Source organism: Vulpes lagopus, chromosome 6 (assembly GCF_018345385.1).
Source record: "Vulpes lagopus strain Blue_001 chromosome 6, ASM1834538v1, whole genome shotgun sequence".
In the NCBI taxonomy this organism is placed as follows: Eukaryota; Metazoa; Chordata; class Mammalia; order Carnivora; family Canidae; genus Vulpes; species Vulpes lagopus.
Genome location: NC_054829.1, coordinates 4901579 through 4928185, shown reverse-complemented (window position 1 = coordinate 4928185; position 26607 = coordinate 4901579). Strand labels below are relative to the sequence as shown.

General features: G+C 57.9%; 1 protein-coding gene across 3 annotated transcripts in view; it reads left to right on the top strand.

The window, feature by feature from the left end:
* The window catches only part of EVL (Enah/Vasp-like), a 108970-nt gene that overhangs the window by 81318 nt on the left and 1045 nt on the right, over window positions 1-26607 (top strand). For 2 of the 3 annotated variants that reach the window (XM_041759199.1, XM_041759200.1), the window contains exons 4-13: window positions 6640-6703; window positions 10067-10134; window positions 11781-12010; window positions 12691-12812; window positions 15767-15827; window positions 19557-19620; window positions 21206-21272; window positions 21364-21426; window positions 24950-25016; window positions 25376-25433. In XM_041759199.1, coding sequence (XP_041615133.1) covers window positions 6640-6703; window positions 10067-10134; window positions 11781-12010; window positions 12691-12812; window positions 15767-15827; window positions 19557-19620; window positions 21206-21272; window positions 21364-21426; window positions 24950-25016; window positions 25376-25433 — 864 coding nt within the window. The remainder of the gene's footprint in view (window positions 1-6639; window positions 6704-10066; window positions 10135-11780; window positions 12011-12690; window positions 12813-15766; window positions 15828-19556; window positions 19621-21205; window positions 21273-21363; window positions 21427-24949; window positions 25017-25375; window positions 25434-26607) is intronic. The other variant, XM_041759201.1, reaches the window with a different exon arrangement.

Here is a 26607-nt window from a genome sequence, read left to right as displayed (position 1 = left end):
AGACCGCTGTTGGCCTGGGTTCATTTTGACTGTCTCTCCTGGTCCGGGCAGGCATTCATACTGTGTCCTCGTGGCCAAGGAGCTCCGCACTAGCTGAGTCCCCACAGGGAGGTGCCCCCTACCACTGGGCAGGACCGGGGCCAAGCATCCCCCACGGCTGGTTCATTCTCCTGGAGCCAGTCGTGCGACCTGGTTTTCCTGTGTCAGCTGCTCTCCCCCAGCCCCTTTCTGTTACACAGGGTGGGTGTACCTCACATTAGAATCCTCTGTCAAATCTTTATGTCAAAGACAGAGCTGTAGAAGCCTTTAGAAAGTACCAGCACCAGGTGTGCTCACATCCCACCTCACAACAGCCCTGTGAAGGGTGGGATGATCATTGCCACCCTGCTTGTGGGTCCCACATCCTCCAGGAGCCCCAGGGAGAAGTGCCACTGCTCAGAGATTACCTCAGACCCCCTGGCCCCACTTTGTCCTTTGGTCTGGCTGACACCAGTGCCCCAGGTAGTCATGTGGACTCTCCCTCCAGTCCCCCAGCCTCTGTGGTGTGGGGGCCAGCCCCAGCCACTCTGGCCAGGGTCCTGCATCACTCCTCCAAGATGGGCTCATGGCTGGAGTTTGGCCCGGCCTCAGCCCCATCTAACTTGGTTTTCTCCTCTATCTTCTCCCACCTCCTGACCCCTAAGGATGAATAGTCCTCCTCTGGGTCACCAGCATGTTCTGTAGGAGCAGATGTCTGATGGATCTTAAAGCTGTCTGGAAAGTGGGCCTCAGAGATGGCGGGAAGTCAGCTCCTTCCCCCAAGAAGCATCACTGTCCAGCGGGACGTGGAGCAGACAGGCCCGGCTGCGAGTATCAGTGTGGGCCTCACCCCCGTGCCCTGCCCCTCGCTCTGTTCAGACAGGCGTCTGCCAGCGCAGGCACAGGCCACCCTCCGCCCGGGCCGGGCCCACACACCGGTCACGCACCGGCACCCTGCTTCTCCCCACCTTTGTTTGCTGTTCCACCTCACATTTCCCTTTTTCTCGTTCACATGTCTGTAGTGCCGACAGGTTCTCTATCGTAACTTTGGCAACACTTATCTGAGCCACATGAGAGAGGATGAGGGTTGTCTTCATTGAAGCCCCAAACCAGCGCCCATGCTCAGCAAGCTGTGACATGGAGGCCAGCGTCAGGAGCCCCTTGGCCTCAGCAGGTCCCCTCCCCTCTAAGAGACACCACCACACCTTATACAGGGCTGTGGTGGGACCGACTGGGCGGTGCAGGCAGGCATGGAGGCTGGCAGAGAGGACTGCTCTGTGAGTGGGGAGCCTTCCTAAAAGCACCAGCAGCCCGACTGGTGTAAAGGGGCGTTTGAGTGTGCAAGGTTGCAGGCAGGCCTGTGATTAGCAAGAGATGTTGGACTCGGAGGAGACGCCAACCAGAGAATTGCTTTTTTTTTTTTTTTTTAAGGGGGCTCCACACTCAGCACAGAGCCCAACACGGGGTTCACACAGCCTGAGCTGAGATCAAGAGTCAGGTGCTTAACCGACTGAGGCACCCCAGGAATTTGCTTTTAGTACTAATAAAAAAGAAAAGTTTCCAGGCCTTTATGGTTTACAGAGTACTTTTTCATGCAGTCTGTTTATTCTTCACAGCAGCTTTGTGAGGTGCCACTGTTGGCTTTAGAAGTCATATTTACATTTATTTTATAGGCAAGGAGGCCCAGCTGACAGGTGTGGGCCCAAACCCTGGCCAGGCCTTCTCCCTCCCAACCCTGGGCCATCTCCCTGCCTGCCTGCCCAGATCAGTACCTTGTGGGGACATGGCAGATAAACATGATCTCCTCAAAAGAGTGTCTGGCCTACGTTTCCACAGAGGGGCGTCAGCACACAGCTATGTGCAGAGCCGAGGGGGTTCTGTGCCGAAGAGCACATCAAACACAGAGCCCTGTGACAAAGGCTGGGTCCTGCTGCCAGCTCAGTCCTGGTTATGGCAGGGGATAGTTAGCCAGGAAACCCTCCCTTGACCAGCCTCCTCTCTAAACAAGCCTGAATTTAGGGGTCGCTTGTGTTTCTGTGGCTTATCTCTTAAGGGGTTTTTATTTTCATCTGAGTGAGTTCAGCCCCATCCCTTCACCTGTGGTCACAAGTTCCCTCTAACCACCCCACCTCAATTCAGCAAAACATACCAAGTGTCTGGTGTGAGCTGGGCGCTATGCACAGGGTGATGAGTAAGAGATACGGTCTCTGCCCTCAAGCAGCCCAAGACCTCATAGGGAAGAGAAGAGTGCTTGCAAACGTCTATAATATTAGTGAGAAAGCTGTGCTGTGACAAGCCCTTGCATATCAAGCAGTGAGGAGTGTGAGGATATAAGAAGGCTTCCTGGATGAGGTGACTGGCGTTGAGCCTTGCAGACAGCACCCCAGGTAGACTGAGTGCCCCAGCCAAGGACAGAGAGGTGGGGAGCACAGCATGTGGTCAGTCGAGGGAGCAGATGTGAAAGGTCTGCTGCAGAGGTGGGGCTGGAAGCAGCAGCTACCGGGTAGGCTGGAGTCCTCTTCCCCCAAGTGTAGCCCCAACCCCCTGGGGGGTCAGGCTTGTGTTTGCCACAGATCATGGAGGCTGTGATGTGTGTGTTTAAGAGGGGCAGGAAGCAAGGGGAGAGGGTGGAGGCAGAGGGTCCCGTCAGTCCAGGAGAGAGATGCCGAGGCAGGCATGTGGGCATGGAGAGGCGGGTGGGCTCCGTCGGGCTCTTGCACAATGCTGCAGTAAGAGTGGATCACCAGCTGGAAGTGGGAGGCCGAGGAGGGCGGGGGAGCCAGGGGTCCCCCCTACCCCTCTCACCAGGATCCTGAAGGCGAGGGCTTGGCTGACCTGAGACGACTCCACGGCAGGGGTCTCTGCATGGCCTCCACCTTGGCTTCCAGTTGCACCACAGGGACTACCCAGAAATAACTTGGCTCTGGGACACATGGGAGTGATTAACAGCCACCCAGTGTTCCCACCCCGGGATTTCCCACTGAGGAAGCTCCTGCAAATGGGCTGTGCCAGGGCTTTCCCAAGGAATCCTAGACAGCTCAGGAGGAGAAATCCTCCCCCCGTCCTCCTCCCTGCTCTGCCACTGGGGCCACTGGGGCCACTGGGGGAATAGGCCAGGAGGAAGGAAGGAGACAGTGGGAACCTCATGGCTGCTGCAGATACCCCGTGTGACACTCCCAGGCCCCTTTCCCGGGCCGCAGCTCCCACCTCTGAGACAAAGGGACCGTGCTTCCTAACATTAAGGATCCTTCTAGTTCAAAACAGACTAACATTTTCTTGGTTTGAGAAGAATGGAACGCCTTATACAGCCAAGCCTTTTCTCTTCCTCCTTTGCAGTGTCTAAAATTCCAACGATCTAGTGTTTTGTTTTTTTGTAAGATTTTATTGATTTATTTATGAGAGACACAGAGGCAGAGACATGGGTAGAGGCAGAAGCAGGCTCCTTGCAGGGAGCCCGATGTGGGACTCAGTCCCAGGACCCTGGATCACGACCTGAGCCGAAGGCAAACACTCAACCACTGAGCCATTTGGGCGTCCCCCAACTGTCTAGTTTTGAAGTATGCCTGCAGTGTAGGGGCCAGAGCCCCCTGGGAACAGCCAGGTTCCTGTCCAGCGTCCTCCACCCTCTGAAGGAATTGGCTGGCTGAAGGTGTTGGGAGGAAGTCCGGCCCAACAGGCAGAATGAGGCTCACCAGCACAAGACCACCACAGACCACTGTGGAGGCCATCTGCTGCCATCTAGGGTCCTAACAATGGGATGGGAAAGAGTCCCAGTGACCGAGGCCAGACCAGGCCGGCAGACACAGAGATGTCTGAGCTGTTAGCAGAGCTCAAGCATCACATGACCTCAGTGCTAGGAGAGCCTAGCTCGGATAAGGATGGGCTCTGGTCCTTAGACCACGTGCTAAACAGGGTCTCTGGGACGGGCTCAACCCTGGAAGAAGGGCGACTCCAGATTCAGACACGGGCTCAGCAGCCAAGGCCAGGCCCTGAGGTGAGGCAGAGCAGCTGCCCCTGATTCCCAGAATGGGGTGAAGAGGGGAGGCTGAGATGTCTCAAATCCTTCCTGCCTCAGCCAGGACAAGTGGGTAGAGGCATAGACCCTCTGGGTGGGGGTCAGAGGACACCTGTCCAACCTGTGGCCCTGGAGAGCCAGCCTGCCACCCTGCCACCCTGCCACCTTCATTCTTCACTCTTAAGCTGGTCTCCGTCCGACCCCGTGGTGTGATTGAATGGAAGGGAGAGTGGCCTTTTGCAGGTCAATTGAGTCTGGCTCTGCCACTTGCTGTCTGTGAGACCCAGAGCAAGTCATTTCCCCTTTCAGGCCACCTCACCCATTACAGTTCCACTCAGTGGCTGACAGGGTTGCAAGAATGAAGGTGAATTTCAATTAAATTAGGAAAGTGGGGACCCCTGGGTGGCTCAGCAGTTGAGCGTCTGCCTTGGGCTCAGGTCATGATCCTAGGGTCCTGGGATCGAGTCCCACATCAGGCTCCCTGCATGGAGCCTGCTTCTCCCTCAGCTCATGTCTCTGCCTCTCTCTTTCTCTCTCTCATGAATAAATAAATAAATCTTTTTAAAACAATTTAGGAAAGTGCCTGGACTCTGCCGTATAGCAGATATCTGCTCCCACTCCTACTTCCTGAGAACAAGGAGGAAGGAGCCCTAGCACCTGGGTCTTCCCTGTAGGAGAGAAAGAACCCCATCAAGGATTTGTTGTTTATTTGTTTGCTTTTAAGATTTTATTTATTTACTTGAGAGAGCGAGAGAGAGCACACACGAGTGAGGTGAGGGGCAGAGGGAGAGGCAGGGACCCTGATGTGGGACTCAATCCCAGGACCCCAGGATCACGACCTGAGCCAAAGGCAGATGCCCAACTGACTGAGCCACCTAGGTGCCCCAAGGATGTGTTTTAAATTTTCAAAAGTCTGTACTGAACATGTTACATGTTACTTAAAGTCAGAAAAACCAATTTCTATTAAAAAGATCAAAATTATATGTTAAATTATTTAATTTTTAAAACGTGTTTAGAGTTGGAGAAAGAAACCTGAGATTGATCTGATGCCTATCGTGTGCCAGGCCGCCACGCGAGGTATTTACAAGTCATGTCTGTAAAAGCACTTAGGCGCCTTCTCTCCTGCCCATCATGAGAGAGCAGCAGAAGGCACCAAGCAAGGGCGGGCTCCAGCAGCTTGACCCAGGGAAGCATTTTTCCCTGAGTGCTGGAGGGCACTCTCCTCCCACCAAGCAGAAGGCCCACTGGCCTCCTCCTTCCCCAGCTGGAACATTCATACTGGGGCCAGGAAAGCAGCAAGACGTGGCTCCCTGAGAACTTGACTAAAGTGGGTACTAGGGCCCAGGACAGCAAGGTCTAGAGACTGCTGAACATGGAAGCTCGCTCAGGGCATGGAAAGATTTGACCCATGTTGTGTCCCTCCTGGTGGTAGAGACAGGGTCTTTGAGGATGGGCAGGTTTAAGACCTCTGTGGAAGCAAGCATGTGGTCGTGGTCACATGGAGGTAGTGGCTTCCGTTGCTGGGATTGGGCAGCAGTCACTGCTTGGGAGGCACACAGGAGACTCCTGCACTGGGCAGGAGACTGCCCTACAATCAGATGATCCATTTTGGCTTTGAGATTCTGTTGTTCTCTGTCCCCAGCTGTGCCCCAGATCCAGGGACCACCTGCCAATCCTTCTGCAGCGCGAAGCACTTGTGGGAGAAGCCTTGCACACATTGTGGGCTTTGCTGTGGGCTAACTGTGGCTGCCCCTTTGTCCTAGAGGGGAGACAAGCTCCTTCCCCATGTAGTCAGTGAGGTCGGACCAGCCTGCCCAGGGTCCCTCCCTGTCACTGTGACTCTGTGCAGTTCCTCAGTGACATCTGAGCTGGCAAAGAGAAGGGAACAATCAGCTCTTTCTCAGTTTAGGGCAGAAGCCTGCCTTTTCTTGCATGTGTGGCACAGCACCAGCCCCCATCTGAACATAGGGTGCACGCAGCAGACCTGGACTGCTCAGACTCCTTCAGAGTCCAGGGCAAGGGTGTGTGGCCTGGAAGGCTCTGTCCGTGACAGCCTCTGCCATCTGTGCCTCACTGTGTCCTTCCCACCCACAGCTGCAGGCTCCTAGATGCAGACAGGAGGGCCCCGCATCGTGGTGAGGAGCCCGGGCTGCGGCCCCACCAGACCAGATGTGAAATCCCTGGCTCTGACACTGAACCCACTGAACCCTCTGCTCAAAAGGCGGGACAGAATGGATCTCCTGGGTTTGGTGATGCTGAGCACACTGGTGATTTTAGTTGGAACGGCTTGGTGGGATGTGGAGAGGCCCGAGACAGTGAAGAAGTAAGGACACAGCAAGTGCAGTGTGGAAGGGAAGGAGAGAGGGTTCAATAGCTACGTGATGGACTCTGAGCCACGTGAGCAATGTTGTCCTGTACTGGGCTCTGAGAGAAGAACCTCAAGACGGGGATAGAGAGGTGATTGATGGGGCAGGCTGGGGACCGTTGAGGGGGCAGGGACCACTCCTGTGGGCCAGGAGGGCAGAGACGGGGAGAGCTCCAGGTTGCTTTGCCAGGGCCTTCCTTCTCCACTAACCGCTGTGCTTCTGTGCTTCTCTGCCCCACAGGCCCCTCCACCCAGCGTCAGGTGCAGAATGGCCCCTCTCCTGAAGAGATGGACATCCAGAGAAGGTAATCCCCCAGCCAGGGCCAGTGGCACCCTGTGGCGAGCAGAGGACACGCCTGCAGCTAGGGCCAGGACTCCCAGAGACACACACCAGGGTGGGGACAGGCCAGACCAGACGGAAGAGGGAGCACGTTCATTGTGGCTTTGCCAGAGCAAGGAAGGGAACGTGTGGTCTCATGGAGACCTCCGGTCTGCAGCATCCTGGGTGCTGTTCACTTACCTCACTCAGCCCTCCCACGTGTGTTAGGAGGTGGTTGTCATGCTGTGGAGGGGTTCGGTGATGTGACCAAGGCCACGCTGCTGGAGATAGGCAGGCCGACCCACCCAGGGCTGCCCGCCACTCCCTCACTGGCTGCTTTGGGCGGGTGCCAGAGCGCCTCAGGAGGATCTTGACCCCAGCCCACTCACCATCCAGGTGAGACTAAGGTGGACAAAGGTGGTGAATGCCCTTCAGCGGCTGCAGCTGCTCTCCAACTGCTTGGCCGGGGCCGAGTTGTTGTCCTCATTTGCCAGGCCATGGAGGAGGCAGCTTCCATGGGATGTGAGCCTTGAATGACATCCACCCCCACTCCAAGGAGCTTCTTTTTTTTTTTTTTTTTTAAGATTTTATTTTTATTATTTATTCATGAGAGACACAGAGAGAGGGAGAGGCAGAGACACAGGCAGAAGCAGGCTCCATGCAGGAAGCCCAACGTGGGACTCGATCTGGGGTCTCCTGGATCACACCCTGGGCTGAAGGCGGCGCTAAACCTCTGAGCCACCCAGGGATCCCCTCCAAGGAGCTTCTAAAGCACTCATACTGGGAGGAGGGAGGAGGGGCCAGTACCATTGTCCTGAACTTACAGAAGAGTTCGTGGTGGCCAAGGAGGGAGCAGCCACCCCAGGTCACGTTGCCAGGAAAGGCAGGGCCAGGGTGTGTACCCGGCCTATCGCCTCGGCAGGGGCTCTGCGTCTCTGAGAGGCTCTGCATCGGGCTTTGTGGGAGCTGTGCCCAGGACGAGGGCCGGGTGCAAGCCTTCCCCACCCAGGTTCTTGGACGAGGGGCTGAGCCGGGGGCCTGCAGCTAGCCTCATGTGGAATCATGGGCTGGGAGTTGGGGAGGCCCCGTCCCCACCCCTCAGCTGGCTGGATCTCCAGGGCCCTCCTTCCTCTAGCCTTTCCCCCACCCTGGAGGACTGAAGGCCATAGCTGGTAACCTCTGAGTGCCTTCTGGCCCCACGGGGTGCTCTGTAACCCTGGGCACCTTCCTGCTCTAGGCCTGTTACCCATTGGAACATAACAGTGGTATTCCTCACCCTGCACACCTCAAAGAAATAAAGATGGGACTGTGCTTCTAGACTGCCTATGGACAGGAGACTCCTTCTATCAATTCCCACGGGTCTCTTGATTCCATGGGCCTGTCTTCTGGCCCCTCAAGAATACAGCATGTTGTTGCCTGTGAAGGGCTTTTACAGGCTTTGGTTCGTTTTACTTCTCACACTAACCTTCCAAGGCTCCTGTTACTGGTACCATCCCTTACATAAGCCCGGAGAGTGGAAAGGACTTATCCAAGGTTACGAGCAGTTAGAGGCAGCACCAGGATCGGCACCCCCTGCGGTCCCCGCTCAGCCTTCTGCTGGGTCTCGGGGCTGCTTCCACCCTGAGAAGGTGGACTCAGGAATGATGTACAGGGCAGAGCTCTCAGAACTGGTTACACACCAGCCTGCATTACCTTGCCCCACCACGGAAGGCCAGCATTCCTTCGGAGGCCACCTGCGGTCCACGCTCCGTGGGCTGGAGCGCCCCCTGGAGGCCTGCGACCTGCAGGAGTCAGCACCGGCCACAGGGCCGCGACCTGCTCCTCGTCCCTGCTGGTCACCTCACACCATGACTTCCGTGGGGGCCCAACACGAGGTGGTGACTCTAAGCCCAGGAACCTTGTACCCTCTCACAAACAGGGTCTGAAATCCACACCTGATTTTTGAGGACTTCCAAGTGCCTTCATTTTACCAGGGGCAGCTAAGCATACGGATCCTGCTGGGAAAGTTGGAGTTTTGGGTGATGTGTCAGCATCTTGGATAGAGAAGCTGATGCAGGCACTGTTGGGAGCTTTTCAAACACCTTTCGCGCCAAAAGGGTCTTTACCGTGATTTCATAGGGATCACACATGATCAACACATGTTCAGCCCTGAACATGTGTTGTGGTGCTTCTTCTGCAGAGAAGCCGATGTCTGGGGAAGGGGTGTGACTTGCCCACAGTAACAAAGCCATGATCCCAGAACAGGAGCCCAGAAAGCTTGCTACCTCTGAATGGTCTTTGCAGTAAACTCTGGGTCCCCTCTGGAAAAGGTGCTGTGTCATTGACCTTTCTTGAGATGAAGGCAGCTGTATTTATTCCTTCCTATGTGTATCTGTTGCTTCACAAAGCACTTACTGAGCAGCTGCTACGTGCCGGGCATGGTTCCAGCACCAGAGAAGCATCAGCTCACTGAAAACTGAGGGTACAGTGCAGACCCGTGGCTAGCAGCTTCCCGCTCTGCCGCTGCCCTTCGTGGCCAGGGCAGAAACCATGGCCTGCCTCTAGCACGCTTTCCCATTGAGCCCAGAGTAGGTGTGAGAACGTCCCTTCAACCTGTGCTTCATCAGCAGAGCTAATTAAAGGTGGTTTGAACCAGTTAAAGCCTTGCTGCTCTCCGGAGTCTGCATGCCTTCTGCCTCAGCATCTCAGTCCCGGATTCTGTAGAAATATTTGTGGGTTGGTGTCCTCACTCAACCAGCCTTCAAGATCACCAAGGTCACTCTGCCTTAAGGACCCAGGATGCTAGTGCCCACTGAGGCACACACAGCATCACACTGCAGCCTACCAGATGGCTCTCTGATGTAGGCCTGGCCTGCAGCTAGATCTGGGGTAAAAAGAATGAGGACATGCCGGCTTAGTGTCCCTTCTCTTGGCAACCAGTAATGCCTAAAAATCGTTCCAGGAAACATAGTCATTTGTATTAAGAATGGGCGACCCTTAGGTCAGGTCTGCTGAGGTTCTAGGCCCCCCAAAAGCTAGATGAGCATGTCCAGCCTGGGGAAAAGCTTGGTCACTCAGCCAGATGGTCGCCCCAGCCTTCATGAGATTGTTCAAGGGTACTGCCAGCACTCAGTTGTTCGGGGACCTGGAACCAGTCACATGCCCCACCTCCCTTCAGTGAGGACAGCAAGCCTGGCAGGCGGGGCCAGGGTGGAGGGGGCGAGCTCACCGCTGAGGCCCCCAGCCCCGGGCATGCAGTGGCTCTCAGGGAGTGCCAGCGAAACCCAACTCTGCAGCCCAGGCTCCCGGACACAGAGCCACATTGTTCTCAGCTCCGAGAAGTCAGACCTGCTCTGCTGTTGTTTTTCAGACAAGTGATGGAGCAGCAGCACCAGCAACAGCGTCAGGAGTCTCTAGAGAGAAGAACTTCAGCCACAGGTGAGAGCCCCTGTGGGGCCTGTTTCTCTAGCTGCTCCCGGCTCCTTTACTGGGCACCTCTGGCCCTCCATGAAGAGCTGCTGGTTGCATAGATCTCCCTGTGTGATAGTCCCATGAAAGCAGGGGTACAAGAGAACAGCTCGGGGAAGAGGATCAGTTCAGCTCTGTCTGGCCCTCGCCACCAGCCTCCGGTCCCCCAGCACTCAGTGCCTGAGCAGATGCTCAGTGGGCATAGCCTGTTTTTCTGGCACCGTGCTAAGGGTTAGGAACACAGCAGTCAACGAAGCAGAGACAGCCCCAGCTCAGCATCCTGTCAGGGACAACCTGTCAGGGAGCCCCTGTCAGGGTAACACTGAAGCATCACAGTGCACGCACGGCAACTAAGTCAGTGCAAAGCGTACCTGCCCCGGGAATCAGGAGCTCTGCAGACAAGGTGCAGTATCGTCCTAAGCATTGACCAGAACCGAGCACAGTAAGGCCAGAGGTTCCCTGAAGAGTGGTGATGCTGGTTAGTGAGCACAGGACTTCCCGGCTCAGCGAGCACTTTCAGATCCTTTGTTTTACATACTTTCCCCCAACGCCCTGCGCAGTAAGTGGGTGGATGGTACCCTGTTTCACTGATGAGAAAACCAAGCACCAGCCTCTGCCCAGTGGCAAGAGCCCCCCACCTCATGCAAATGCTAGCTGGTAGGACCCCCCGCTCCACTAGACCCCCGGTGGGCCCCCCCCCCCGCCCGTCCTGTGTCAGCCCTGCCCGTCACTCCTGCCCGTCACAGCTGGCCCCCAGGTGCAGAGGCCTGGTGCCCACAGCACTCCTGGTACCTCTTCCTACTCTTGCATTTCCCTTCCTCTTTTTCCTTCTTCGACCTCACTTCTCCTATACCAGACTTGACTCCTCATCTGTCACCATCCTGGCACGGTGGCCACTTCCCTGCAGTTTGGGCTCTGACGTCAGAGCCCCCCCCTCTATATGCCAGGGTGGCACATGTGCCTGGTCCCAGTAGCACGTGTCATTCTGCCGCAGTTGTAGATGTGCATTTATCTGTGTGACTCGCTCCCTGCTTGCCCACGAGGCCATGAGCAGGGAGCCTGTGGCTGCTTTCCCCAGCACCTGCTACAGTGCTGGGCACACGAGGGGGGCTCAGTGAGCGCTGGGTGGAGGGCTGTTCAGATGGTGGACAGAGGACTGCCCAGCACTGCCCCCTCACATAGGCCCCCAACAGCCCTGCGACCACAGTTACCTGCTACAGTCCCCAGAGGCCTTGGGTCAGTCACAGCTGCATCTCAGAGACCAACAAGGGCTGGTCCCTGGGGTGGTGCTAGGTACAGAGAAGGACAAAGAGATACAACTTGTGCCACCAAAGCCCTTCATCTCCCATGGGAAGACCATGATTAGAGCAAGAGAAAGTTAGCTGAGCTCAACAGATGTTCACTATGTGACACTGTAAGTCCAACCAAGCCCCAGAATGCTGGGGAGACTAGCGTAGGGAGGGAAGGGACCAGGGCTAGGCGCATCCCATGGGGGCTTCCTGGAAGAAGCAGCCTTGAGCTGATCCCTCAGAGGAGCAGGCTTCCCTCTGTCGCTCCACCCAGGGAAGTAGCCGCAGGGGACTAGGGACTGACTAAGCCCCACTCTTGCATTTCAGGACCCATCCTCCCACCGGGGCACCCCTCATCTGCAGCCAGCGCCCCCCTCTCATGTAGTGGACCCCCACCCCCGCCCCCACCCCCTGTCCCGCCTCCACCCACGGGGGCCACCCCCCCACCCCCACCCCCACTGCCAGCCGGAGGAGCACAGGGTGCCAGCCACGACGAGAGCTCCGTGTCCGGCCTGGCTGCCGCCTTGGCTGGGGCCAAGCTGAGGAGAGTCCAGCGGGTAAGCGTCCATGGGTACAGGTGGGCCGGGCCCCTAACTGCCCCCATGTATAAGACCCCAGGAAAGCCCTCCAGCGTAGACACCATCTGTGCCACCCGGCACTGTGCCAGCCACAAGATGCTGTCAGTTTCTAACCTCCCTCACGCTGACCGTCATAGGTGGGGCAAGAAGCATCCCCTTGCAGATGAGGGGACCAAGGCACAGGCATGGAAGCAGTTTGCCCACCGTGTGGCGGTCAGCTGCAGGGTTCCGACTCAGACCCAGGTCTCCTGGATCTGGGTTCCTCTCACTTCCCACACCAATCTAGATGCCAGCAGTGCCATGCCCCATGGCCTGTCCCAGCACCTCTGCAGTGACCTGGAAGGGGGATCGGCCATGGGGCAGCTGAGTGGCTGTGACTCTGACAGCATCTCTGACACTGCCTCTCCTTCCCTTCATGTCTACACCCACCTTAGCAAGGGCACTGACATAAGCCAGCAGTGCTGGGCAGCAACCAGCCAGTCCTGTTCCCTTGCTGGACTCTGGCTTGGTCCCCTGTGGAGCTGGGGGGATGAGCCTCGAGAGCCGTGGTCCCCCTTGCCACCATCATAGGAATCCCATCCACACTTACATGTGCCCCCTCCCCCTCCAGTGACATCCCCCCCAAGATTCCAGACTAATGCTACATCCTTACCTCCTAGCCAGAAGATGCCTCTGGAGGCTCCAGCCCCAGCGGGACCTCCAAGTCTGACGCCAACCGGGCGAGCAGTGGGGGTGGAGGAGGAGGCCTCATGGAAGAAATGAACAAGCTTCTGGCCAAGAGGTGGGTGTTCAGGCACCCCCAGACCCAACTACTTGTCAGGGACTTCCTGCTCCTCAGCATCAGAGCATAGCCTTGCCCAGTCCCAGGGCCCACTGTCACCTGGGCTCAGCCAAGCAGGGAACTTTAATCAAGTTCCCCTCCTCAAGGGCTCACCCTGAGGCATCAAGCCCAGAGGAGTCGTCTCAGCTCTCAGCTCCTCCTGACCTCACTGATTGACGCAGCTTCCATGTACCAACCTCACCCTAAGCAGGGGGAAATTTGGAGCTAATCTTAGACATTGGTTCAGGGGGGGAAGAGGCTCTTTCCTCACACTTAAGATCCCAGCATAAATGAGATGCCTCAGTGCTGGAGCCACTCAGAGTCTACCAGGGCAAATGCGTGCTGCGGGACCAGTCCTACAGGGACCATTGTGGAGGACACAGGGAAGGCATTCTGAAACAGAGGAGCCCAGAGGGCACCACCCTGGGAGTTCCACCCACGTCCTGGCTGAGTGCTGGGGCCGCGGGCCTAGTCATCCCCTTCTCTACCACACTAGCAGGTGTGGCTCCAGCTTGCCCAAGGCCATCAGCCTGTCCCTGTGCCATACAGTGACTCCCCAGCTGGAGAGGCCAGGCAGGCAGACCTTTTCACAAGGGGTTCTCCTTATAAACGTGGCACAGCAGCAGGAATGTGCTGACATAGGTTGCCAATGCCATAGCTCCCCTGGGCACCAGAGCAGGGGGCTCAGGGGCAGACCTCACCCATCAGAATGCTCCTTCTTGTCCACGAAGCAGCATCCGAGCCCCGCTCCAACAGTGACACCCACCCCCCAACCTCTTCTCACTCTCTGGGTACGTCCCCTGTCCTCCAAGCGGGCTCACCCTGAGTGAGAACTGGGCTGGGGGATCACCTCACTAAGTACACACAGCTCTGAGAGGATGAAGTGGGAAACCTAGGCCCCCAGAGTGCGGGTCATTGGGCTTTGCAACAAGGGCAGAGCCAGCATTTCCTGCCCAGGGCCTCTGCACACATGGCAAGGGACAGGAGAAGGAGCCTGCTGTGAGTGGCAGAAAGAGCCGTGAGGCTGAGTACCTACGGCACACAAGGCAACCAAGAACAGGGACAGACCGTGAGCAGTTGTCACACAACAGAATGGAGGCTTGCAGGGTGATATGGCTACCCACCAGTGCAGGCCACTCCCTGGGGAAAGCCAGGAGGGCTCCAAAAGGGAGGTTCCACATGCGCACGGCCCGGAAGGAGGAGAACACATGTCCAGGCAGAGGCCAGTGGGCAGTGTTACAATACTGGGAAGGCTGAGATAGCCCCTGGGCCTAGAGCCCAGGGCGTGGAGGAGTGAGGAAGGTCAGGCTGCAAGAGGTAGCCTTGTTTGCAGGCACGTCGGCCTCAATCTCACAGAGGTGAACAGAGCCTTGGGTAAAAATAGATGTTTTTTGAAAAGAAAATACACTTTCTCCAAGTCCAAAAGCAGTGCATCAACAATAACAAGTAGGCCTAGCTGGTTCAGACCAAATGCAGAGGAAGTTCCTGAAGACAGGAAAAGGCTGGTGTCACCAGGAGCCCGTGAGACGCCCAGAAGCTGGCGGGACAGGCGAGGCCCTGCCAAGAACAAGCATGAGTGCACCCCGCCCGCACGGTTCAGCGAGGCACTCTTGGAAGCCCGGAGTTTTGGCCTCTGCCCGGCCTCTCTCCCAGCGGCGGGGGGCACAGGCGGGAAAGTCCGCACGGCCAAGAGCCCTCCCGGGACTGGCATGCCTGCCTGCTCTGTGTCTTTAGAAGATTAAAGCTTGGCTCTGGGTGGAGACAGTGTCATAGAGCAAAGTGGCAGTGGGGAGCCCAGCCAGGGGGCCACCGTTGTCCAGGAAGAGGGGCTGCCGGCTGGTGCTGGGTATCAGCAGGAAGACAGGACAGACGTGAAATACCAGGCGGAGGCAGAACTGGCTCTACTCTTTTTTTTTTTCTTTAATATTTTTGTGTATTTACTTGAGAGAGGGAACATGAACGGGGGGAAGGGCAGAGGGAGAGCAGACTCCCTGCCAAGCACGAAGTCCCACGCAGGACTCGATCTGAGAACCCTGGGATCGTGACCTGAGCTAAAGGAGACACGTCACTGAGCCACCCGGGCGCCCCCAGAACTGGCTCTGCTCTTGTGAGGAAGAGGTTGGTGGGGAGGATTCCCTGGGGGTGTCTCTCGGCTGTGACAGCTTCAGCCTTGCAGAGCTGAGGAGCCCTGAGGGCATACTCTGAGGAATACAGAGGAGCATGTAGCTCAGGGCGTCAGCCAGACGTTCGCAACTGAGGAGGCCTAAACACAGGTGGGCTTTAGGGGCTAAGAGAAGGGGTCCATGCAAGTGGGGAGCAGGCAGGTTGACCAGAGGGCATCAGCTGCAGCTCTCTGGGATCCTCCCCTTTCTGAGCAGGGGCAGACTCAGCGGTGATCAGGGAAGGCACCGCGGCAGGACTGAGTTCTGAGGCAGGAAGAGGTACTTCTGCCTCCTACGAGGCAGTGGGATTCGCTTACCAAAGCCAGTCAGGCTGAAGACAGAATGATCACTCAGCCCCGACCTGTGACCCAGGGGCGCCTCTCCCCATCCCACGTGCCTGGCCTTGAGTGTTCTGGGGGAAGAGCTGCCCAGGCCCACCCAAGCCCAGGCCCCTGGGAACCTAGACAGGGTGCAAATCAACTTCTTCTAGCCCTCAGGTGCTGTAAACAGACACAGGAATGTTCCCCGGCCCCTGTTCTCCCTGCCCAGACCAGTTTGGTGTCCAGGGTCATGCAACGAGCACAGAAGGCCTGGGCATTCAACAAGGCATTGCCTCCTTCACACCAAACAGGGTTCAGATCCCCACCACAGGTTCCTCTGAGGACCAGGCTGTGTCCAGCAGAGGCATCTGGGTCAGCCTCTGAGCTGAGAATCTTCAGGAGCTGATTTGCACCTTCTTCCTCCTTGTGTTAGGAGAAAAGCAGCCTCCCAAACAGACAAGCCGGCTGATAAAAAGGAAGATGAAAGCCAAGCGGTAAGCAGACCCCAGCCCTCGCCGCCCTGGGCGCTCGCCAGTGGGAGATGCCAGGCCTTTGAGGCACTGATGTGCGCCTGGTTTGGACATACTTGTGATAGAAACTTCACCAGGTGCTTCACAGGACGGACAAGAGAATTTGGGGTGGGGGGATGCCGAAGAGCCTGCCAAGCACTCAGTCTGGCCCTCCCCACACTCTGGGCGGCAGGCCTGGGCTCTCTGAGCATCCAACAGGCCCTGCTTTGCCCTGGAGGTCACAACTTCACGAGGTCGGATAAAAGGCTGAGAAGCAGGATCCAGCCCAGGAGTCCCGTGAGGGGAAAGCCTGCAGGCCTGCAGTCAGAGTGCACTCGCAGTAGGTGACGTCTGCTGGAAGACTGGGGCAGTTTATATTCTCAAATTATTTCTAAAAAGATTCCACTTGAGTCCATCGATTCCAATAGGAGCTGCAGGTGAGCTGAGCAGAGGACCCTGGAGCCCAGTCTGGCCATACGGGCTCCAAGCATCTGCTTCTACTTGGGGTGGCTGACTTTCCCTCTGTGTTAAGCTTTTCTTACAAAACTAGGCCCCTGGTGCAGTGGCTGATCTTAGACCCTAACTATAAGGGGCATACAGTTTGCATCTCAGGGGTAGGAGCCAGGACAAGTATAACCAGCAGGTTGGTTGCTGCCTTACATCCCCCCATCAGCAGGCTGGGCTCATCTGGGATAACCGCCCCCCGCCCCCGCTCTGGCCCTGCCAGCCGGGTTTCCCTTTCTCTGCCCCTCATGCCTGGGCACATGCAGTCCTTCGGCCCCTCCAGCCAGCTTCTCCTCATCTCTGTGTAAACATGGCTCCCCCCAAAATAGCATCCCAGACCCCCAGGCTAAGTGAGGCTGCCCACTGCTTGATCCCTAGCCCTGTGCACGCACTTGTGCTCATTCAGATGCACTCTGTCCTGCTGGTACTAGGCCCTGGGAGGACCAGGCTGGTGTACTGCTCCCTGGAGTTGGCCCAGCTAACGCCCCACGCATTTCTACAATTGCAGGGCCGTCACAGGCACCAAAAGCCTGTGGTCTCGCTTCAGCGTTCCTGAATCAGCGCTGGCTTTTCCAGGCAACTGCAGGGCCACCTAGCCCCGTCCAGAACCCTCGACACACCCCAGTCCCCGGCTCCGAGAAGAGTGGATTCAAATCCCAGGGACTTCTGGGAGAACCCTTCCACTCCAAGTGGGAGTTCTCATCTTCTGACCCCCACTCTTTCTTTCCTTTTAGAATATGCATCCGGGTCACTGCTGGTTCAGCTTGCTGTGGTCCCACGCACAGTCAGGAGCCCCCCACATGCCCAGGGCCAGCCTCCCCACAGAGCAGGAGCTGAGAGAGCCCCCCCAAGCACCAGAGCAAGCACGCTGTGGGCCGGAGCTCTCCTGTTCTGTACTGCTCAGTGTTTTCCAAAGTCTCTTCATTGAACCTTAGTAGGTTCAATAACAAATGGCAAACAAGCAAGTGTTATTTAAAAGAGGGAAAAAAGCCCCAAATGTGGAGCTGGGGGTGGAGCGGGCTTGCTGGCCAGGAGCGGGAAGGTGCCCCGGAGGTGTGGCATGCTCTCCTTCCCAGCTCGGAGAGGAAGCAGAACTTCCCTTGTAGAGGGAGCATTTCTTTGAATTATTAGTGAAATAATAATAGGATGGCATGGGAGAAAAACTTGTAATGTTTCAGTTATCCTGGTTTCACCCTGGCCTCCGTTCTTGCCTGTTTCCTTTGGGTCCCCATGCACATGTGCTAATGCACGTGATTTCAGTTATTCCACTCTGAGATGAGAGGCCCGAGGAGATTCCTCCCAAGACCAGAGCCCAGCACATTCTCTTGTCTCTAGACCAGAGGCTCTCAGGATTCGCCTGCTCACCCCGCAGATATCTAGGTGCTTCCTGGTGGGTGCCAGGTCTGTTCACAGTCTGAGAACAAGTGGCCTCTTACAGGTTCACATTGTAGGGGGGCGGGTGCTGGGGGGCCTCCTGCTTGGAGCACTGAGCCCGGTGTCCTGACCCTGGAGGTGGCCATGGGGCCCCAGTCCTTCCACCCCAAGCCTCTGATGGACCAGAGAGGAAGGAAGCAGAGAGCTGACAGGATGCAGCATGGGCAGCAAGAGAAGGTAGTTCTTGGCTTCGGGTCAGAATTACACCAGTTCAGCCTCGGCAGGGCGGTTGGCTGTCCCTGGTCAGTGCTCCACATGGCAGTTGTGCATGCTGCTTAATAAAAGCAGAGGAATTATTATTACTTAGTAAATACCACCTTCCCAAGAATATAAAATTTTCCCAAAGTACAGGTGTGCAACAAACGTCAGCTTTTATTACTTCTGAATTAATTTGAATCATTCACCTCCTTTATTTGCATGTCACCATGGACATCCCCCAGGCAGAGCAGACACGCATTTGCTGGGGTCTGTGGTGCCCCCCACCATGGGCTAGGTGCTGTATGTGTGCGGGGGTTCCAGAGCCAGTAGGATGTGACCACTGTCCTCAAGGGAGAGGACACAGTGAGCAAAGAAAGTGCTGAGGGCAGAGAGAGAGGGAGCAGCAGGGGCCCTGGGGGAGAGGGAGAAGTCCTAAAATATGCCTAGAGCCTCCAGGAGAAGTGACATTTACCCAGAGCTTTAAATGGTGAGTGGAGTTTGCAGGGAAGACACAGTGGACGGTGCTAGCGGGGACGGAGGCAGAGGCACAGAGTGGTGTGGGGCACACCCACTGCTGGGCAGCAAGAGGCGGCCCTGCTCTGGGTTCCGCCCGGCCCACCAGTCAACCCTGCCTCTCCCGGCAGGTGGGTGCTTTTAGCAGAGGGGCACTGAGGGCAGAGCTAGGTTCTAGAGCTCACTTAGGCAGCAACACTGAGGAACTTGTGGGCTGGTTGGAGGAGAGAGAGCATGGGTTCTTACCACATCCTCCTCCCTTGGTAAAAGAGAGTGAACAGGATCTTCCACAACCAGGACGTGGGCCGTGCCCTGGGCAGCCCAGCCCTGCTGCAGCCTGCCTGCACACCCCCCTCTAGGGTTCTCTAACATCTGGTCCTCACAGCGGCCCATGGAGATGTGAACCAGGCCTGGAGAAGGGAGGTCACTTCTGTGGTCCTGCCCGGCTACTCCCACAGGCAGCAGGGCCCAGTGGACAGTGGGGCAGAAACTCCCCTGGGGCTCAGGCCGTGCTTGTGCTCATAAGCAGTTGGCCAGGTGGGCTCACAGGGGACTCAGTAATGGGCAGGGCTTGTCGCCAGCCCCAAAGATTGTCTGCCCCACTCTACAGGAGCCCATGTCTCTCCCTGCGGCCTTCTCCTTCCCTGACTGTCCATGGGCTAGACCTACTCCCCACCAAGATTGGGGGGTTTCATGTGTTAATGATAATTTTCATTGTCTTGCTGATTGTAAAAGTAATATGTGCTCCTTAGAAAATGCGAGAAACTGACGTGTCCTCGTGACCTGGTCAGAGGCACCCTGCTCTTGCCCCGACTGGCTTTCCTATGCAGACTCTTAGGGCAGCCTTTTTCTTTTTTTTCTTTTTTTTAATTTATTCATGATAGAGAGGGAGAGAGAGAGAGAGAGGCAGAGACACAGGCAGCGGCAGAAGCAGGCTCCATGCCGGGAGCCCAACACAGGACCCGATCCCGGGACCCCAGGATTGCGCCCTGGGCCAAAGGCAGGCACTAAACCACTGAGCCACCCAGGGATCCCCCAGGGCAGCGTTTTTCTTTATCATTTCAGGAAGAGCCAAGCACCTCTCCATCTCCCGGGACCCGAGCAGCCAGCCAGCCACCTAACGCCTCAGGTGAGGGGCGCCGTCCTGCCCTGCAACAGGCACAAGGTCTTAGAGCAGGAGGGGCCCCCTCCAGGTTGATGACTCAACCCAACCGCCTCACTGTACAGATGAGCTGTGAGGGCCAATGAGGTGGCATTAGCTGGTCTCCCTGACACCCGAAAGCCCGGAGCCTCCACACTGACCAGAGTAGATGCTGGCGTGGCCACCTGTGCCGACAGCCCAAGGGCATCAGAGCTGGCCAGACCATAACCCCCCATCCAGCCCTCTCATTTCCCACATGGAGACAAGGAGGGCACTGCGTCTGGGGTTCAGGTTCCTGGCCTCAGGCCAGGGCTCTGAGGAGGATTACGGACCTGCCACACTCCTGTCTCCCTGTGAAACGCCAGCTGTGGCAGGTATGACAGGGATCACCCATGAGTCTTGCTCATTGTGGTGCTCAAAGAAAGTCTACCAGGCAATGCTTCCAAAGTTATGTGTTAGAGGAAAAACAGTCCCAACCCTGCTCAGAAGCCCCATGTGAGCCCCAGGATGCGAGCCCCAGCGTACAGGGATGGAGTTAGGACAGTTCCTGGAGGCTGCAGGGTGGGAAGAAGCCGCTGTGCTTCGTCAGTCATTCAACAAACATTTGTTCAGCATCTGCTCCACACCGGGCCTGTACTCCCGAACAAGGTAGGAGAGGCAGAGGGGAACCCCGCTAGCCCCCCTCAGCAGAGGGAAGCTCTGGCCAGTTGTTGCACCAGCCTCTGGTCCTGCCACTCTGCTGGTGTGGCTGCCTGCCTGCCCCGTGAGACTGCCCCTGTGTCCTCTTCTCCTGAGAGCTGCCACCATGGATTCTTGGTGAATCACTCCATGAACACTGCACACTCCAGTGAATGGTTCTGTTTCCCAGTTTAGGAGGTGACATGATTTGCCCAAGGCTCTATGCCTGTGGGCCCAGCATGTGCCCTGGAGTGTGGCTTTGGGGACGCTCTCCTCACACCCATTGGGTGGCTTCCCTGCTTCCTCTAGGGATTTTCTCCTGCCTCTACGCTCATCCTGCAAAGTCTAGGAATTCAATTCAGTCCAAAAATCTCTTGAAGTAAAATGAAACATTAATTTAACACCACTTAAAAAAGAAAATGGAAAAAGAAAGTAGCTATGAGGGCCGGGGCAGGAAGGGGCCGGCTGCAGGGTGCGGGGGAAACAAGCGGTCTCTGGGCAGCAGGTGTATACATGGCCCTCAGGCTCACCTGAGAGCATCCCGGCCTAGGGCTCCGTCTGTACCCCGCACCCAGCCCTTTGCTGGAGTCATGACTCGACTCTGGGAGTCATGATTGAGAGGCTCCCCCATCAAGATGAAACCCAGCTATGGTGAGAGGACTCAGAACCAGGCCACAAGTCAAGGTCAACCAGGTCGAGGGAATGGGAGCTGTGTCCTGAATGGGGAGACTGGGAACGAGGGGCCAGGTTTCAGCTCCACCTGCAGCAGCCCCTCCTGATGGGGTAGCTCTTCACCCTCAGCACTGGGGGGCCTCCTGCCTGGGATTGTGGGGGAACGTGGCCACCGAGAGGTCTCCCAGCTCTGAGGCTCCCTGTCCACGATATGAATTGACAGAGACTGGCCGGAAGCCCTGGGAGCGGAGCAACTCGGTGGAGAAGCCTGTGTCCTCGCTGCTGTCCAGGTGAGCTGCCCCACGCGGCGGCACTGCGAGTCGGCGGGGCCACGGCGGGCGGCGGGGCCAATTCACTTGTCTGTTTCATTCCGTGCCGTAGAACCCCGTCCGTGGCCAAGAGCCCCGAAGCTAAGAGCCCCCTTCAGGCGCAGCCTCACTCTAGGTACCGAACAACCCCGTCTCGGGGGCTTTCCTCTGTCCCCTGCCCGTGACTAACACTCCCAAACCTGCCCCCTGTCCTGTCACCTAACAGTTTGCTCTGGGAAAGGGTGGGCCTGTTCCCTCAGACCTGGGGAAGGCAGGGCTGGAGGGACGCAGATGTGAGGGGCTGTGCACGCCTACTCTGGCTGTCCCCTCCCAGAGGGAGAGACTGGGGCCTGGGGAGGTAGTGAGGCGAGGCTGACATCGGACTCCCATGACAGTGCTCCGGGCTCTCTGTGACATCGGGCAAGCCGGTGGCCCCTCCCAGCCTCCCCTCCTCGATCCCGTAAAGAGGTCTGTGAGCCCCTGCGTCTTGTGACAGCGATTAGTGGGCGACAGCTGGACACAGTCCCACAGCTCAACTGATCCCGGGACCGGCCGGCACCCTTCCTCCTTCCCCTCCCTCCTCTGCCCACAGCACACAGCCGTCTTCCCCCAGGGAGACCATATTTCCCAGACCAAAAGCTGGTGTGCATAGCGGGATGGAATGTTCAAAGCTGAGGTGTCCCCAAAAGTGAGAGGCAAACAGCCCCATAGTCACTGGAGCCGAGCGTGGCCTAAAGCTGCAGGTCTCTGGAACCCGTACTAGGAAAGGTCGCCACTGCCCGGCACAGACTGCAGGGGAGCCGCGCTCAGAGCAGTAGCATCGGAGCCGGCCGTGCAGAGTGGAGCGAGCCTGTCGGGGAGGGCCCTGGCCCGGCTCCGGCCGGAGCGCTGAGGACAGACGCGGCCCTCAGGAGTGAGGTCTCGGGTCAGCCAGGTTCTGAGCTGGGTCCTGCAGGTCCCTGCTGCAAGGAGCCCATTTTCTGTTGGGAAGGCCCATGCACGAGGCGGCCGTGTGTTTGAGAGGTGCTGTGTGGAACACAGAGGGTCGCATGGCAGACCATGCTGGGGACCGAGGTGCTCTAGCACAGGGCTGGGACAGGCCTCTCAGAGGTGGCATTTGAGTTGACCTGCATGAGGAGGAGCCTGCCCTACAAAGAGCTTGGGGACAGTCTTCCGAGCTGGAGAAGATGGTAAGTGCTGAGGCCCTGAGACCAACCCGGCAGTTCACAGAACAGGAAGCTGGCCAGCGTGGCTAGCAGGTGGCAGCAGGCGGGGAGGGGTCAGCAGGGGTCACGCGGCTGGAGGGCTGGGCTGCATTCTGTATGTGCTCACCGTGGTGGACCAGCACTCTCTCTCTGGCTGTGAGGGGGCCAGAGCCAAAGGAGGGGCCCCCGGGAGGAGGGCGGAGGTGAGGTGGCCAGGGGTGCGCTTGTGGCCCCCCAGCACTTCCTGCGGGTGGAGCATGGTGGGCTGCCAAGTGTTCCCACTTGGGATGGGGCTCTCCACCTCTGAGACCAGTGTGCTCTCCAGTTCCACGGAGGGCTCTGAAGGGGGCAGGCGGCAGCAGTCTGCCTCGGGTGACCCTGGGGGAGCTGTCAGGTGTGCATGTGGGAGAACCGAGGCCCCGACAGGTGAAGCAGTTTGTCCAGGTGGCCCCAGAAATGGCTGCTGGAACAGGCCCCGACCCCACAGACGGACACGTGGGCCGGGGGTCTCAGGCTGCACCTCCTTCCCCAGCAGGATCCAAAGCTATTTAGACTCCTTCAGAACCACACTGGCCTCTCTTCAGTTCAGCCAGGAGAGGAGCAGGAGCATGTTCTTCTTGGATTTCTCTCTTTTTTTTTTAAGGTTTTATTTATTGAGAGAGAGCACAAGAGCAGGGGGGAGAGGCAGAGGGAGAAGCAGACTCCCCACTGAGCTGGGAGCCCCACGCGGGGTTCGATCCCAGGACCCTGGGACCATGGCCTGAGCCAAAGGCAGCCACTTCACCAACTGAGCCCCCCCTTTTTTTTTTTTTTTTTTTTTTTTATTCCAGGTTTAGGTATTAGACCCCTAGATTTATTCAGGGGTTGGTTTTCTCAGCTTTTTTAGAATATAGTTGACATCCAGCATCGTCTGAGTGTGATGTGTGCAACACGGCGATGTCTGTGTGATCTGTGTCTGTGAGATGTCTGTGAGATGCTCACCGTCATGAGGTTAGCGGACACAGCCACCGCTCGGGGCCAAGATCCGTGTCTTAGCCGCCTCTAGGGTGCCACACCATGCGCTCGGCTGCGCATTAGATCCCAGAACTCACGACTACACCCCGAGGCGTGTGCCCTTTGACCTCCTTCACCCGCCCCAGCGACAGCCACCTATCTGCCGGTTCCTGTGGGCTCCCCTTCCCGAGATTCCGCAGCGCAGTGAGACCGGCAGTGCTTGTCTTCTTCTGCCTGCTGATCCGCCCAGCGTCGTACCCTCGGGGCGTCCTGGCGTCCCTGTTGTCACTCGCGGCAGGACTCGGTTTTTAGGGCCCGGTGCACTGCATCTTCTTCGTCCGTCTGTCAGCAGACGGTACTTCCACGGCGAGGCCACTGTCAGTAACGTTGCTGTGACCCGGGGGGCCCTGCCTTCAGGACCGCAGTCTTCCTTCCTTCAGACACCCCCAGCAGCAGCTCTGGCCTGGGTTGTCGTGGGCCCTCCCTGCTGCCCGAGGTGGCCACCCACACACACTGCGGCTGCCCAGCCTGCCCTGTCCCTAGAGAGGAGCCCCTCACAGCCATGCTGGCCCTGCCGGGTCACGTGTGTGTCCACCATCCGTCACCTCCGTGGTCCTCACAGCCGGCTCAGGCCACACCACTTCCTGGTCCCGCAGGCTCCAGCCGCCATCCTCTCCACGGGAGATGAGTGGGCTTCAGAAAGTGGGCCCCTGCGCCCCCACTGCCCTGTTCTAAAGAGGCTGAGTGCTCAGATGAGCATTTTGTAAAGATTTTCCAGGGATGGTTCCCATGCAAGAGACATTAACTATCGAACTAGCTAACCTTAGTTCAGCAGCGTTTCAAAGGACAGTCCGTGTGACCAAGACCCCTTTGCCTGAGAAGAGCAACACCACATCCAAGGACGTTTCCTGAAAAAAAAGTTACATGCTAGGACCAGTTCCCAACGCCAGGGAGGCTGGTTTGTTGGAAGCAGATGCTGTTGGGATGAGTGTTTACTGTGTGATTTTTGTGACTTTGCATCCTACGTAAAGTCCTCGTCACTGGTTTCCCCGAGCCTCGGTTTAGGCAGGGACAGATCCCTCACCACGGGGAGCTTGCCGGTGTCTGCTGTCCAGAGCGGGCAGTGCGACTGGAACAGTGACCGTGGCATTGCCACGTCTGTGTACAAGCTCTCACGTCCCCACACAGCCCCTTCGTTGTACCCGGTTGGGAAGGCTGGCCACGGTGTTCATGAGACCCTCTTGAGGTGGAGACGTGCCACTAGACTCCTTTCAGGGTAGCTTAAGGCTGGCCAGGCGTAAAAGCAAAAAGCTTCTGATGGGAAGAGGGCAGTGCTTGGTGCCCGGGCCTCGGCCCTGCGCTTGGAGGCCCAGGCACACCCGCCTGCCTTATCTGTCCCCGCATGGCGGGCGCCCGCCAGGACCTGCTGCCCTCCTTACCGCACCCTGCCACCCTCTCCAGGATGAAGCCGGTGGGGAGCGTGAATGACGTGGCCTTGGATGCCTTAGATTTGGATCGGATGAAACAGGTGAGTGTGACCTTTCCTGAGAGGCTGTGCAGGAGCCAGAGGCTGGGACCCTCTCATGTCCACGCGGGCAGGCAGGGTGGCCAGAGGTCTGTCAGGGGGCGCCCACGCTCAGCACTGGGCCCCCAACCCCATCAGCAGCAGAGAAGCCTCCCTCTGCCCTTCTGGACCCCCCAGCCTGCTCTGGGGCCGCCCCTGGTTTCTGCAGGGGGACTTGGGGTGGGGTGCCGTCTCCCATTCACTCCGACCTTGCCCTGTGGGGACGCAAATGAGACGCGTCCTTGGGACACACCGCCCCTGGCAAAGCCAGCTTCCTCCACTCTGTTTCCTGTCCCTTCACTTTGAAGCTCTGCTCCCTACAGGAGATCCTCGAGGAGGTAGTCCGAGAGCTCCACAAAGTGAAGGAGGAAATCATCGATGGTGAGTGGAGGGCCTGCCCCGGGACGTCACCCAGGGTCCCTGCGGGGCGGCAGGGCGGCCCACCCCCTGGGCTGCGAGGCAGCAGAGCCGTGCTGGCCCAGCAGGGAGACCATCCTGGGCCCAGACGCCCAAGGTCCCGTGGCCACGGTTCCGTCCCTCCTGCTGATCACATCACCCCCGTTCTCTGGTCAAGCCAACTGAGGCTCAGTTAAGGGACTTGCCCAAGATATGTATGTTCCTGGTGGGGTGACAGCTAGATTTGCGCTCACCCGGCTTCCTCCCTGGGGTGAACGTGTGAGAGTGTGGACCGGGAGAGTGATCCGAGGATGCGCTCCTGAGCAAGACCACTGAAGCAGCCTCAACGGTGATCCTTGGCTGCCTCAGCATCTGTGCACTCAGACCGCCGTCCCTGAGTCTCCCACCTTTGATCACCGGGTTTGGGTTAGGAGGGCAGCTGCTGCCTTCCTGGGGGTGGGGGTGGGGGGGTAACGGACACCAAGAAGCTCCGGGACGACCTGTGGGTCTGACACAGTTCCCAGCGGGCCTGGCCTTGGGCCGGGAGGGCAGGCATGTGTCTCCCGAGGGCAGGGCCCTTGCAGTGGATCACATCCGTCCTTCCGGTTCCTGCCAGAGCCTTTGATACACTGGCTCAGGTCCCAAGCCAGGGGAAGAGGAGAGGTTCAGGCAGAGCCGGCTGGCCCCAGGAGCAAGCAGAGAGGCACAGCTCGGGCCCCTCACCCCACCGAGCCTGGGCCTGGCCCCCGAGGCAGCAGAGGGGACCCGGGCAATGAGCTAAAAGGGGTGGGCGCTGGTGGCAGGTGGCTGGAGAGGGGAGGCCAGGATGGGAGCCTTCGTGTGGGGCCAGAGATCCAACCCCCTGCCCCGAGCTGTGAGCGCCGCGCCCTGTCCTTGCCCCAGCCGAGAACTGGTGTTCCTGTTTGTCCAGTCCCCCCCGCGCCCCCCCGCAGGCCTGGGATGGGCAGATAAGGAGTTAATGAATGAAGAGCGAGGCTGAGCGGGGAGCCAGAGAGGACACAGGCCAACTATTAACTCTGCTTTATTGCTGGGGGCCCCGTCTGGGAGGGGCCGCCAGCTGGCCCCGGGGCCAGGGCCCGTGGACGCCAGAGCGGGGTTGCACAGCCAGCCTGACTGCAGGGCACCCAGCAAGGCTGGA